The sequence below is a fragment of the Poecilia mexicana genome, unplaced genomic scaffold, assembly GCF_051168715.1.
Source record: "Poecilia mexicana isolate PSO_F unplaced genomic scaffold, ASM5116871v1 scaffold_7, whole genome shotgun sequence".
Classification (NCBI taxonomy): Eukaryota; Metazoa; Chordata; class Actinopteri; order Cyprinodontiformes; family Poeciliidae; genus Poecilia; species Poecilia mexicana.
The window spans coordinates 31,021,039-31,034,504 of record NW_028263376.1 but is presented as its reverse complement, the minus strand read 5'-3'; the positions used below and the strand labels follow the sequence as shown (position 1 = coordinate 31,034,504).

Here is a 13,466-nt window from a genome sequence, read left to right as displayed (position 1 = left end):
TGAATAAAAACACAGAAAAATATTTTAAATATCTGTACACACTCTTCAGGGTTAAGTAAGCCATAATATAATATAGCTGCGCATAATAACTTGTCTTTGTTACTTACGTGTTGCTCTTTTTGTAAAGTTAGTCGTAGGATTGCTTAACCAGAGAATTTCACCAATATCTTGTATTGTGATTATGTGTTAAGTTGTTTTGCCATAGAGACACCGGAGTTTAGCGTGCTCCTGCAGAGATGCTCCTCAGTCGTCACGTGGTCTCCTCTACGTCACGTTCGGCACCTGCTGTCATATCGGAGGAAAGATGGCGTCGTCAGGGACAGCGAGCCTCTTCCTCCAGCGGATTCCCGGGTCCATGACCGTGTTTCTGGCCGTGTTCAGTGTTCTCATCACGGTGCAGTGCGATGAGCAGGTCCCGGTCATCATATGGACGAGTGAAGGGTAAGTGGGGTCCAGGGTTCGGGGTTCTACCGGGGCTTGGACCGTCCGCTAACCGTTAGCAGTGTATTAATGTCGGAGGAGGAGAAATGTTAGCTGTGATGTCGAAATTAGGTCTGAATTTAACTAAAATTATCGCGCATTAGAAGTCATGTTGTGTTTATTTATGCGTTTAGTGTCACCTCAGGAGGATGAGGGCTACTAAGAATAAAAAATAAATTAAAATATTTTTTTTCCAATGGCTTTAATCACCTTCAGTATCAGTTTTCAATTAAATAAATACGCTTTCTAGATCGAGGAATGTGTATACATAAAAATAGACTATTAGATTATATAAAATTATATTACATGTTGTTACAATATTAACCTTTAATTATAAATGTAACCAGTTACTGTCTGCCTCAGATATTCTAAACATTCAAATACACTTTATAGCAGGGGTGTCAAACTCAGTTTCACCGAGGGCCACTTCAGCATATTGGCCCCCCTCAACGGGCCACATTGACGGTACAAATCAGGAGTGCATCCCTGCTAAAACACCCCAGACAAAAGGTTGACTTCCCTCATTCAGTTCTGTAGAGGCTTATAATGACTCAATGGTCCAGGTGTGTTAGAGAAGGAATATATCTAAAGTTTCCATGGATGTAAAATTACTGCTCAGTTTAAAAATTACAATATTTAAATCAGTGTTTAAAGGTAAGCAAACAAATAATAAAAACAAGTCACATGGGCAGACATTATAGACTTTACGCAAAGATTTAGTCTCAGAGGCAACTGAAATCAACTAATTAAAAAGATCCTTTCTGAATATCATCTCATGGTCTCTGAACTAAATGCGTCTTTCTGACCGGGAGCTGACAGCGAGTTGAAGAGTTATGGACCGGACGCTTTGGAGCGTCTGGTTAGGAAGCGCATTACAAACCTTTGGTTTAAAATGGGGCGTTAAATTCAAGTCTCCATTACAGACCAGAGAAAACTAAAGAGAATGCAACGTTGTGTTAATCCATTTGAGGAGCCGGCAGTTTATCTTGAGGAAATAAATGACGATGCAGAAGTTAATTAGACTGTAACATGCGCAGTTCGCTGCTCAACCACTGCTGACGCGGCTCCGCCACTGCGAAGACTTAGAAACTGCTGGAAGTAACTCATCCAGCGGATTTAACAAATGGAGCCTTCTGGGTTCACGTTACCCAGGAGAGCGGCGCTCTGGAGGAGCTGCAGACGTAACATCTGTCCGTTACGGAGAAGCAAAACCACGCCAAAAAAAAAAAAAAAAAAAATACTGGTAAAAGCACACACTGGACCGCACAGGGTAAAACACAGAGTTCAGTTGATCTGTTTGGATCAGACAGATCCAACTGACTGATGAATTAGCGCAGATTTTTCTGCAGATGGGAACCAGGAGGAAGTGCGTTCAGACCACAGCGGGTGAAGTGATGCTAATTTAAGTGAAGTCGCTTAATTTAATTTATTAAAAGTTATTAGGGTGGTTTTTGTCACTACGAGAAAAATGTAGATACATTTATCTGTTTAAGCTGTGATGGGATCTGGATTCACGGTGAATATTAACTAAACCACATAAAATGCTGCTAAATAGCCGATGTTAATATGATTGTAATTTCACGGATAAAAATAGTACATGACCGATTTTTTTTATGTTGTCAGTCAAGATAACGGATGACAAAAAAAGTCTAGCGCCACCTGCCGCCCTGACACCAACTCACACACATCTTCATTCACAGTCTTACTTGTAAATCGATTTTTCTTTTCTTGGACGTTTTGATGTTAGCTTGTCGACGTTTTATTTGCTGGGAAAACCACTAAGCAGCTTGAGGTGACTCTGCTGCTCTCTAGTGGTGAGAAGCCATAATGTTGGCTGGTAACAATCGGAATGCATTGTGGGAGATGTAGTTTGTAGTCAATTCGTTTAAGTCAATGACCGGCCTATAAAATGCTGGGGGGCCACATGTGGCCCACGGGCCTCGAGTTTGACACATGAGCATTACACCAAAGAACTGCCAATTGGCATTTGAAGTAAAGTAGCTTCGATTTCAAAGAAGCCGACATTGAAGTCGATTGGCAAATGAACCATCACCAAAGAGGAAGGCTCTTGTTGTCTCACTGCACCCCAAGAGATGCATAACCTACAAAAACTGTTTCTGTCTGGTTTTGAACCAGAGACCTTTTGCATGTAAAGCAAACATGATAACCACTACGCTACAGGAACTGAACTTCTCTGCTTTGTTTCAGTTTGAGGTTCCAAAGTTGATGATGTGAGATGCAACGCATGAAAATGTCAACTGAGGTTTGCACTGAGATGCCTGGATTCAGAGTACAGACCATGACACCACAGAGCCCTTGTTGACCTTTAGTAAACACCTGTGATGAATAGAACATGCAAAATCTGTTTCTGTCTGGTTTTGAACCAGAGACCTTTAGCGTGTAAAGCAAATGTGATAACCACTACACTACAGAAACTCAGGCTCTTTGCAGTGTTCCTGGTAGATGATCCAAAATTTGTTAGACTAATGTCAACGATGGGCATGGAACAATGTCAAATACTTATAGCACAGATCCTCTCAGAGAGCACAGTAACTTGGTGAACAAACTGTCAGACTTATAATTGTGCCCAATTTCACATTACAGTCCATAAACTAAGCCTGGGATCAAACAATTGTATTGAAGATGTCATTAGCAGAGACAAATGGTTCTACAGAGACTTGGTTAAATGGCTAAAAAATAAATAAATTTACAAATAAAAAATGGTTCAAAAATAAAATTAACACATTAAAATAAAAAATATCTCTGAAATACAATCAACACTTGAAAATTAAAAATGGTTCAAAAATAATATCAACACTTCAAAATACAAAATCTCTGGAAAATAAAATATTATGTATGTTGTTTTGAAAAACATTAGAATATAAGCACTTTTATCAAATCATTGTGGTAAGATCATGTAAGTTCTTCTTAAATCCATGGAAACTCAACAGTTTGTAAGGTAGGTGAGTTAGCTCAGCAGGTTAGAGCACCGTGCCGGTAATGCTGAGGTCATTGGTTCAAACCCCGTATGGGGCAATTCATGTCTAAGGTCTTTCAGACAATCAACACTTCAAAATAAACAAGGGTTCAAAAATAAAATCAATACATTAAAATAAAAAAATGGTTTAAAATCAACACTTCAAAATAAATAAGGGTTCAAAAATAAAATCAACACATTAAAATAAAAAATGGTTCAAAATCAACACTTCAAAATAAATAAGGGTTCAAAAATAAAATCAACACTTCAAAATAAAAAATGGTTCAAAAATAAAATCAACACTTTAAAATAAAAAATGGTTCAAAAACAAAATCAATACTTACAAATAAAAATGGTATAATGGTAACTGTTTCTGTCTGTTCAGTCCATAAACTAAGCCTGGGATCAAAAAATGTATTGAAGCCATTTTGCACATTAAATTCAAGTCTCCATTACAGTCCAGAGGAAACTAAAGAGAATGCAACGTTGTGTTAATCCATTTGAGGAGCCGGCAGTTTATCTGGAGCCTTGGTGCACGTTACCCAGGAGAGCAGCGCTCTGGAGGAGCTGCAGACATAACATCTGTCCATTTCGGAGAAGCGAAACCACGCAAAAAAAAAAAAAAAATCCTGGTAAAAGCGCACACCGGACTGCACAGGGTAAAACACACAGAGTTCAGTTGATCTGTTTGGATCAGACAGATCCAACTGACTGATGAATTAGTGCAGATTTTTCTGCAGATGGGAACCAGGAGGACGTGCGTTCAGACCAGAGTTTGAAGTGATGCTAATTTAAGTGAAGTCGCTTAATTTATTAAAAGTTATTGGGGTGGTTTTTGTCACTACAAGAAAAATGTAGATACATTTATCTACTTAATCTGTGATGGGATCTGGATTCACGGTGAATATTAACTAAACCGCATAAAATGCTGCTAAATAGCCGATGTTAATGATTGTAATTTCACGGATAAAAATAGTACATGACCGATTTTTTTTATGTTGTCGGTCAAGATAACGGATAACAAAAAAGTCTAGCGCCACCTGCCGCCCTGACACCTCACTCACATCTTCATTCACAGTCTTACTTGTAAATCGATTTTTCTTTTCTTGGCCGTTTTGATGTTAGCTTGTCGATGTCTCAGTTTTATTTGCTGGGAAAATCAATAAGCAGCTTGAGGTGACTCTGCTGCTCTCTAGTGGCGAGAAGCCGTAATGTTGGCTGGTAACAATCAGAATGCATTGTGGGAGATGTAGTTTGTTGCCAATTTGTGCTCAAAACGTATTTTAAGTCAATCATCGGCCTATAAAATGCTGGGGGGGCCACATAGAATGACATGCCGGGCCACATGTGGCCCGCGGGCCTTGAGTTTGACACATGTGCTTTATAGGAATCAAGTAAAATTACAAACCGAACACCAAATACAAATCATATAAGATCATTTACATAATTACTACATAAAAAATGTAATTACAATAATAAAACAGGACAGTAGTTCTACATTACAGCTGTTTTGAAGACATTTATTCATTTGTTCAGCTTCTGGAAAATATTCCAGCTAAATTATGAGCCATGCTTTTTTTATATAATCACATATTTATATGTCTTAGTTATTTTCTGGTTGTCCACCTGTTTGATGTCTTTCTTTTGTTTTGAAGGGTCTCCATCCCTCAGCAGGCTCCACCCACTGCAGGTCACATTGTTGGGCACCAGCAGCTGGCCTCCTACCTGGAGAAAGCTCTGAACGTCGGGCCCCGAAACGTGGTGCTGTTCCTTCAGGACAAGGTACAAAACACAGACTCTGAGCAGGTCCCACCTCTATGAGAACGCAAACAAATTAACAATGCTTAATTTAAAAAGAGAACCAAAAATAAAATTATTACAGCTGTAAAATAAAATGGGGCCTTTCTCCGTTAGCTTTATGTGGGGATTATTCTTTTCATTTAGCCTATTAGTTAAAATTAAACTCAGCGATTTGAAGAGGAGCGGCAAAAGCAAATGAGACGGATTAGCAGAGCTAGCAACTGATAACGTTATCCAGGACATGTTATTGTGGAATATTGTCTGTGTTACCCAGATAGTAAAGACTGTTAGCATCTGATGCTAACAGTCTTTGCTCAGAGGACTCTTCAGATTAGTTGCAAGTCGGACTGCTACTGGAGATCCTGTCTGCCAACAGCATCAACTACGACTCTTTAAAGATACTTGGATGATATGACTTATGACAAGTTTTAATTTTCCTTTGGGACAAGTAAAGTATTTTTCAAATGTGGTGAATGTACATTTAATTTTCAGTTGTATAAATTTTTGTCCTGTTGGTTCTTTCCTGGTGTCTGGGTCCAAAGCTTAAATAAAACTTTTTTTGTTTGGCTTTCTTCATCAAAAATCTAATTTTATTTGTATAGCACATTTCAGCAGCAAGGAATTTCAAAGTGCTTTCTTCTCTCCCTAATCTCTGTTTTCTGGTTTTGTGTTTGTTTTTGTTCTCTAGATGAGTATCGAGGATTTTACCATGTATGGAGGAGCCTTTGGAAACAAGCAAGATGGTGTTTTTCCTAACCTTGAGGTAAAATATTAAAGTCAGACTCTCAGGCTGGTAGTATGTAAGAAATGAAACTGTGTTTTCATCATGGTTCAGTAAATGGAGCATATAACCTATGCTGAATATGGTCTTTCTACAAATAAATTGTCATTAAAATATATAACATATAATTGTTAGAGGTCCAATTTAGAACAGGAATTGAACTGGATAAATTTGGACTATCCTTGAATTGAAGTTGGGGGCCGCACAAAATCAGTTAAATTGCCACAAAAATCACCAGAACCCCACTTTGGACACCCTTGCTGTAAAGGATAATATTAATTTCATCCCATGTCTTTATTTATTCCTCTGATCTGTCCCAGGGAGCACTTCAGGCCTCTTCTTCTTCTCTGGTTCTTCCTGCTGTGTCTTGGCCCGCCTCCAACGCTGTGATTGGTCAGCTGCAGGACCAATTAGAAACGTCCCCTCTGTACATGGACCCGGAGACGCTGAGCCAGCTGAGACTGAACGCCTCGTCTCCGGCTCTGCTGGTCTTCAGGCTGCCGTACGGGACCGGGTGAGCTTGTGTAGGATGCAAACAATTAATCTACGTACGATTAATGGATTATTAGATTAAAATCAGTTCCATGCGATTAACTAATAATTCCGTTTAGACCTTGTTTCAGTGTTGTAGTTTGGCTGCTGTCCAGCAGAGGGCGTCGCTGGTCATTAGTAAGCGGCGCTCTTTAAGACATCGTCTTTGTAATCGCCCATTCAGCCGACCTGAATGGCGGAGCAGCGTCAATTTATCAGTAAAAAATACCGACATGCTTCGAAGGGAGGATACGGTGATGACAGAAAAACGGATAGCACAACGCAGAAAAATGTAACATTTCACGGTTGAGTTTGATGTCTTTCTAAGTTTAAGAATGTGAGAATAACACATTTTTCTGTTTATTCAGTCAGTATTTAATATAGCTGGCAAAGTAATGTTCAAATATAATGATAGAAAATGAAAGATTTAGCTTTTCGTGCTTTAAGTCGCTCGGCCCTCTTGATACAAGAGAAAACTCAGTTGTTTTTTTAAATATGCTTGTGAGCTGTTAGTTGATTGATAAGAGAAATGAACTGTAGATAATTAATCGATAACTTCCCTTCCTCCCCTCTGGATCTCACTGCTTTGTCACCGGATTGTGTTGCAGGTCAGATCTGCTGTCTGCTAAAGAGATTCTCAGTGGAAACGGTGAGACCTTGTGGTCAGTTTTCATTCATCAAAGCATCAGATTGATCAGGTTTTGACACATTTATCCGTCTTTGCTCAGATGAGGTCATGGGTCAGGTGATGAGCATCATGAAGTCCCAGTCCGTCCCCTTCACGGCCGTTTATACTGGCCTGCAGCCCTCCAGGGTGAGCCCGTCGTGGTGATGGTGAACGCTGCTCTTCATGAGGTGTGGTCCAACCCGCCCTGTCCCGTTTTGTGTCGGCAGAAGGAAGCGGCGTCCATGTCTCTGGAGGCGGGGCTTGGTGGAGGACGCTCCCTGCTGCAGTCCAAAGGCAGATACAGGGACCAGTGGAGGGACCGGGAGCGCCAGCAGCGCGTCAAGGAGCAGCCCGGAGTCTACCCTCCTGTGGAGTTTAAGGTGCTTTTTCTGTCTCCCTCTGCCTTAAAGGGACAGTACAGAATTTTAAAATTTCTGCTGATTGGTTCTAATTAGGGCTGAAACGATTCCTCGAATGATTCGAGTACCTCGATTACTAAAATTCCTCGAGGAAAATTTACCTGCCTCGAAGCTTCGTTAATTTATGTTTTATTAGTTAGCGCACCGTGTTCCGGCCGGGACTTCATTTGCGTTGCGCGGAGCTCTCACTTCCGCCTCTGAGTTGTTGACAAAAGCTAAGTCTCAGCGGCATAAAGTCCAATCTTCAAGATTGGCCCGTGGGGATTTTATGGATTGATGATAATGCCCGACCTTAAAATGACTGGGGGAATGCCTGGAGTACGGCAGCATTTCTCCTCCGGGGCTGCTGGTTGAAAGCGAACGGCGGGAAGAGCGCTGAGGTGAGCGGATGCTTACCCTGTAAATGTAGCTTTACCGACGAACCGCACAATAAATTTCATATCCCGGTCTGAAGAAACGTGTGGCGGAGCGCATCGTACATGGCTGGTAGATGAGTTTCTGAGTGTGACCAGTGAAGGTGTCGTAAATATCCCGTGTTGCTTCCCCCCGTGTTCGTCCCCCGGTCTAACGGTTCGTCAGTCCGCTGGTCTATTTCCTCCCCTCCACCCCATCTTACGTTCGTTCATTCGCCCTCTCCTCCCACTCCAGGCGGCATTTCCCGTATTTTCAAACCCAAAGCGTGACAGGTTAGGTGGCAAGGTGAGTTTAATTAATCTATTAAACTCACTGAAGATGAATACATAAACTAAAAGCTGGATTGTAGACATTTTTTATAAGCATATTTGTGAGCCTGCCTCTTTGTTATTAAATTCAATATAATTTCAGATTTTTCTATAACTTTTCTTCTGGTTAACTTAGAAAGTGAGCTATTATTGTTACAGGTTAGTTTTCTAAACTACAATAAAGCAACTGTTATGGATGCTCAAATATGAAAAATTGGACTGATATTGATATCTGATAGTAACACCGGTATTATGCCAGATTTACCAATATTTCATTTTATAATTTTTTTTATCCGATTACTCGATTAATCGTAAGAATAATCGATAGATTACTCGATTACTAAAATATTCGTTTACAACAGCCCTAGTTCTAATCATTCAGAAGTATTCACATTTTGTCACGTTTCAGCTGCAAAACTTGAACTTTTATATTTTAAACAAACAAAACAAATTTTATTCCAGGGATTTAGATCTATCTGTCGGGGGGTTCAAAGTGTGGCCCGCGGGCCATTTGTGGTCCTTGAAATTGATTTATTCGGCCCCTGAAAACAAGAAAAGAATGGTACAACAAAACAGAAAACAATTTAACAAATTTGGAAATCATCCTTTTTATGCTTTGGTTCTTTAATAGTATAAATATTTTATTAAAAAAAATATATATATATATTTAAAACGATAAACAATTTTTGCATTTTTAATTTAGTAGGCCAGTAGTTTAAATTTTCTGATTTTGGCCCCCAGGAGAAAAAGTTTGGACACCCCTGATCCGTGTTCTTTAACTAGCAACCCACAGCATGATGCAGCCGCCACTGTGTTTCTATACTTTCTGAAGAGACAAATCAGCAACGAGCCTGTCATTAAGCTGTTCTTATCTTACTTTAATTAAACAGAGATTATTAATTTTAATAACTAGAGAAGTTGAACCAGGTGAAGCTAAAACTGCCGCATGAAGAGTTCTGGATAGATCAGATTTATAGACAAAGAAGTTTTTTTGTTTCTCTTAAATGCAAATTTTTTTGCTCAGTTTTGGCTTAATTACAGCTCAGAGTAACAATTGCCTTTTTTGTCATTTAACTATTAATCGATTACTAAATTAGTTAACAGTTATTTCAATAATTGATTAATCGCTTCAGTTTTCTGCTCTGTTTTCTGCAGGAAGACGACAAAACATGCATGATGCTGTGGGCCAAAGGCCTGACTGTGAGCATCCTGCGGAACAACCGCTGGGAGGAGCACGACCTGACGCCAGCCACCTTCGGCGAGGGAGTTAGCCCCAAGCTACACGGCTCCGACTGCGACCAGAGCAAATCCAGGTGGAAAAGGCTGAATTTTAGGTTTAGCAGCTAAAACAGAGGCGATGGAGGAGTTTTCAGCTGGACTCTTCCTTCATTCCTGTTTGGTTTCTTTCCAGGTTGGTTCTGAACTATGAAAACGTCCTCGGCCACCGCAGCTTCAAGCTGATGTGAGTGTTTCACAGGCCTCTGATGTAAACGATTATTTTACATCTACTCATTATGACGACAATTAGTCTTATAAAATGTTTAAAACAATAACATATTGGTAAATCCTCCCATAACAGCAGAATTAATATTGAAACCTGCTGCAGTAAATCGCCGTTATAGCGACCTCTGGTGGACTCATTATTATGACATTAGCTAAATGTGTTTATCTGATTAGGATGGGAAACATTTTTTAATAAATTCTTTCCTCACGTTTGATTATTGTACAAGGTTTCATACATCAGAAGCAGTTAATGCGGTTAAACCATTTTTATTGTTATTCTCTTTAAATCATGCATTATTTTTACAATGACATTAAAAAAGAAACAAAATACATTCCCTGGAAGTATTCTGTCTACCACATGCTCGCATCAGTCGATGGTACGGATCTCTGAAAACCCGAACATGTCAGGGGAAAAGCTCTCTGATATGCTAATAGCAGTTAGCATTCATGAGACCGTCACGCAGCATGAAGATTACAACGCTTCGAGGCGGATTATTTGCTTCGAGGGATTTTAATAATTAAGTCTCTCGACTTATTTGACGAGTTGTTAAAGCCCGACTGCGATTGTGCGTTTTCTTTATATTGTTTTTTTTTTTATTTGTGTTTTGCGGTTGGTTCCAGCTTCGTCATGAGTCAGCGCCATTACACGGTGTCGGCGCGCCGCTGGTTCACTCTGGATGCCGTGGAGCTGGAGTACGACGGCACCAAGGCCACATTCAATGGCAGCAGGAACATCTACGCCCCGGCTGAATACTCCTACCGCTGCAAGTCCGTCAGCAGCTTCCGCTGGCCGCTGCTCGTCCCGCGCTCCGCCAAAGACCCGGCCAACCAGTGGAGGGTCTCCTTCGACGACTTTCAGGTGAGTTTCAGTCGGTTTGACCGCAGATTCCCAAACATTTCCATCCATGGGCCCCTAACAGCCTGAACCCACAGACAGTGCTACAGAATACTGAAACATCCACTCACTATTCATAATTATTACATTTATTTAGCTAAATGCTAACCTCTTACCTTCTGGCTTTAGATGGCCATGAGTCTGTGACAAAAAAATTTATTGTCATGACTTTATTAACAAATTATACAACTTTTCCACACAATCCCCTCATTTGATTATCTAAAAAATTTATATCTTATGTTAATCACATAAAAAATGTATTCCTTCAGTTACATGCAGAGTTAGGTAGTAATTAGTTACATTTACCTTTTGTGGAAAATACTTCTAGGAGTATTTTTACTATGATGTACTTTTACTTTTGTAATTTCTGGATATTTTAGCCACTCTGAGTAACTTCACTGAATGAAAAACAAACATGTTTTAACCAAAAATTCACCAGACAGACGCACATCTGCAGTTTTTGTTGGTTTTATTTTGAAACCAACTGATTTGGAAAAATTTCAAAATAAATGATAAATGGCATCTTCTTCTGCTGAACAGTAGTTATATAGTATTTATCGCATCGTTTATCGTGAATTTAGATTTGTAGCAATACATTTCCACTAATTATGTTTAAAACCTCCCAAAACTCTTCATATTGTTGAGATTTTACTGTTTTCTCTGTTTGTCCAATGGGAGCATGAATAAATATCAATAAAGCTGAAAATGTTCCTGTGAGCAGCTCAGAGATAAAAATCAGACTTCTTCATGTGACTGGATTCCTAAAGAAACACATTATAAATGGGAACGTTTTTCAAGAGAAGTGTTTGTGTTTGAGGGGCTGGAATTGATGTGACACACAACAGTTACCTGTTGAGAACTATTATGTCTCAGTAGTACCAGAAAACAAAGCAATAAATCTCTAAATTCATATCACCAACTGAAAAGGAGAATAACCCTGTGCATCACTCAGACACTAACTTTTATAAAAAATATCTTTTTACATATTTGTTGAAACCTTCATGTTGTGACAGTTTGGTAAGAGATGGATAAATTCAGCTCCTGCCTTCTCCCTAACTGGAAACAACCAATCAGAGTCAGGAGGCGGGTCTTAGTGCTGTCAATCACCTCTGTCCTTCTGTTGCTCTCTCCAGCTAGCATAGCTTGTTGTGAATGCTAAAGCTAGTTAGCATTTGAGTGAGTTGTTTCTCCACCATTCGCACATTTAGCAGCGCATACATGAGTGATTGACAGCGCTAAGACCCTCCTCCTGGCTCTGATTGGTCATTTAGAGCGGCGCTTTTCTTCAGGCAGCAATAGCAGCTCTGGGAGATCCATCTTTTTACAGATTATAGATTATAAATTTGATGTTTTATTTTAATATTTTCCCAGATCCAGGGCTTCAGCCTGAGTGGCAGCGAGTTCTCGTACGCCAGCGACTGCGCTGGGTTCTTCTCAGCGGGGATCTGGATGGGCCTCCTGACCAGCCTGCTCATGGTTCTGGTTCTGACCTACGGCCTGCACATGATCATGCAGCTGCTCACCATGGACCGCTTCGACGACCCCAAGGGCCCCGGCATCTCTGTGCCCCAGACGGAGTGACGCAGTCTTCCCATCACAACCAGCCCTCCCACCGCAACCAGTCCTCCCACCGCAACCAGCCCTCCCATCGCAACCACCGCAACCAGTCCTCCCACCGCAATCACCGCATCCAGCCCTCCCACCGCAACCAGCCCTCCCACCGCAACCAGCCCTCCCATCGCAACCAGCCCTCCCATCGCAACCAGCCCTCCCATCGCAACCACCGCAACCAGTCCTCCCACCGCAATCACCGCATCCAGCCCTCCCACCGCAACCAGCCCTCCCACCGCAACCAGCCCTCCCATCGCAACCAGCCCTCCCACCGCAACCAGCCCTCCCATCACAACCAGCCCTCCCACCGCAACCAGTCCTCCCACCGCAACCAGCCCTCCCATCGCAACCACCGCAACCAGTCCTCCCACCGCAATCACCGCATCCAGCCCTCCCACCGCAACCAGCCCTCCCATCGCAACCAGCCCTCCCATCGCAACCAGCCCTCCCATCGCAACCACCGCAACCAGTCCTCCCATCGCAACCAGTCCTCCCATCGCAACCAGTCCTCCCATCGCAACCACCGCAACCAGTCCTCCCATCGCAACCAGCCCTCCCATCGCAACCACCGCAACCAGTCCTCCCATCGCAACCAGTCCTCCCACCGCAACCAGTCCTCCCATTGCAACCAGCCCTCCCACCGCAACCAGTCCTCCCACCGCAACCAGTCCTCCCATTCCATCATCATCATCTTCACTGAAACCTTAATGTGAATCCCAGCACTGATGAGTCAAAGTTTAGGTGGTTGAAACATCCAGAGATAATTACTGATTATTTATTAAATGGAATAAAAGATGCTATTTATTATTTTTACTGATGTGATTGTTGTGAAGTTCCAGTTTACATTTGGTTTGTTGTAGATAAGTGAGATTATTACAGGAAGCATTAAGCTTGGATTACGGATTATGTTCATGACATTCCATTGTTGTTGTATTGTTGCTGTGACTCCAATAAAACGTCCTAAAGGTGTCACTCCTGGTTGGCGGCCATCTTTAAACTCAAAGTTCCTTGCTGTTCGGAGTGGAAGAATTTAAAAACTGAATTTATAGTTTAGGAAGGTTTTTGGAAGAGTTTTTATCC

At 41.3% G+C, this 13,466-nt stretch overlaps 2 protein-coding genes across 2 annotated transcripts; both read left to right on the top strand.

The window, feature by feature from the left end:
* The first annotated feature begins 255 nt into the window (after positions 1–255).
* atp6ap1a (ATPase H+ transporting accessory protein 1a) lies at positions 256–12,493 on the top strand. The gene is made up of 11 exons (XM_014999024.2): positions 256–441; positions 5,113–5,239; positions 5,946–6,020; positions 6,359–6,552; positions 7,178–7,218; positions 7,298–7,383; positions 7,464–7,616; positions 9,533–9,690; positions 9,789–9,839; positions 10,502–10,739; positions 12,147–12,493. Exons 1-11 carry the CDS (start codon positions 305–307, stop codon positions 12,354–12,356), a joined length of 1,470 nt encoding a protein of 489 aa, XP_014854510.2. The 5' UTR covers positions 256–304; the 3' UTR covers positions 12,357–12,493.
* LOC148158488 (uncharacterized) lies at positions 12,360–13,358 on the top strand (the record flags this gene model as incomplete). The annotated part of the gene is made up of 1 exon (XM_088007557.1): positions 12,360–13,358. A coding segment is annotated over one exon (735 nt), but the record flags the coding sequence as incomplete, so codon positions are not given.
* Positions 13,359–13,466: the final 108 nt, after the last annotated feature.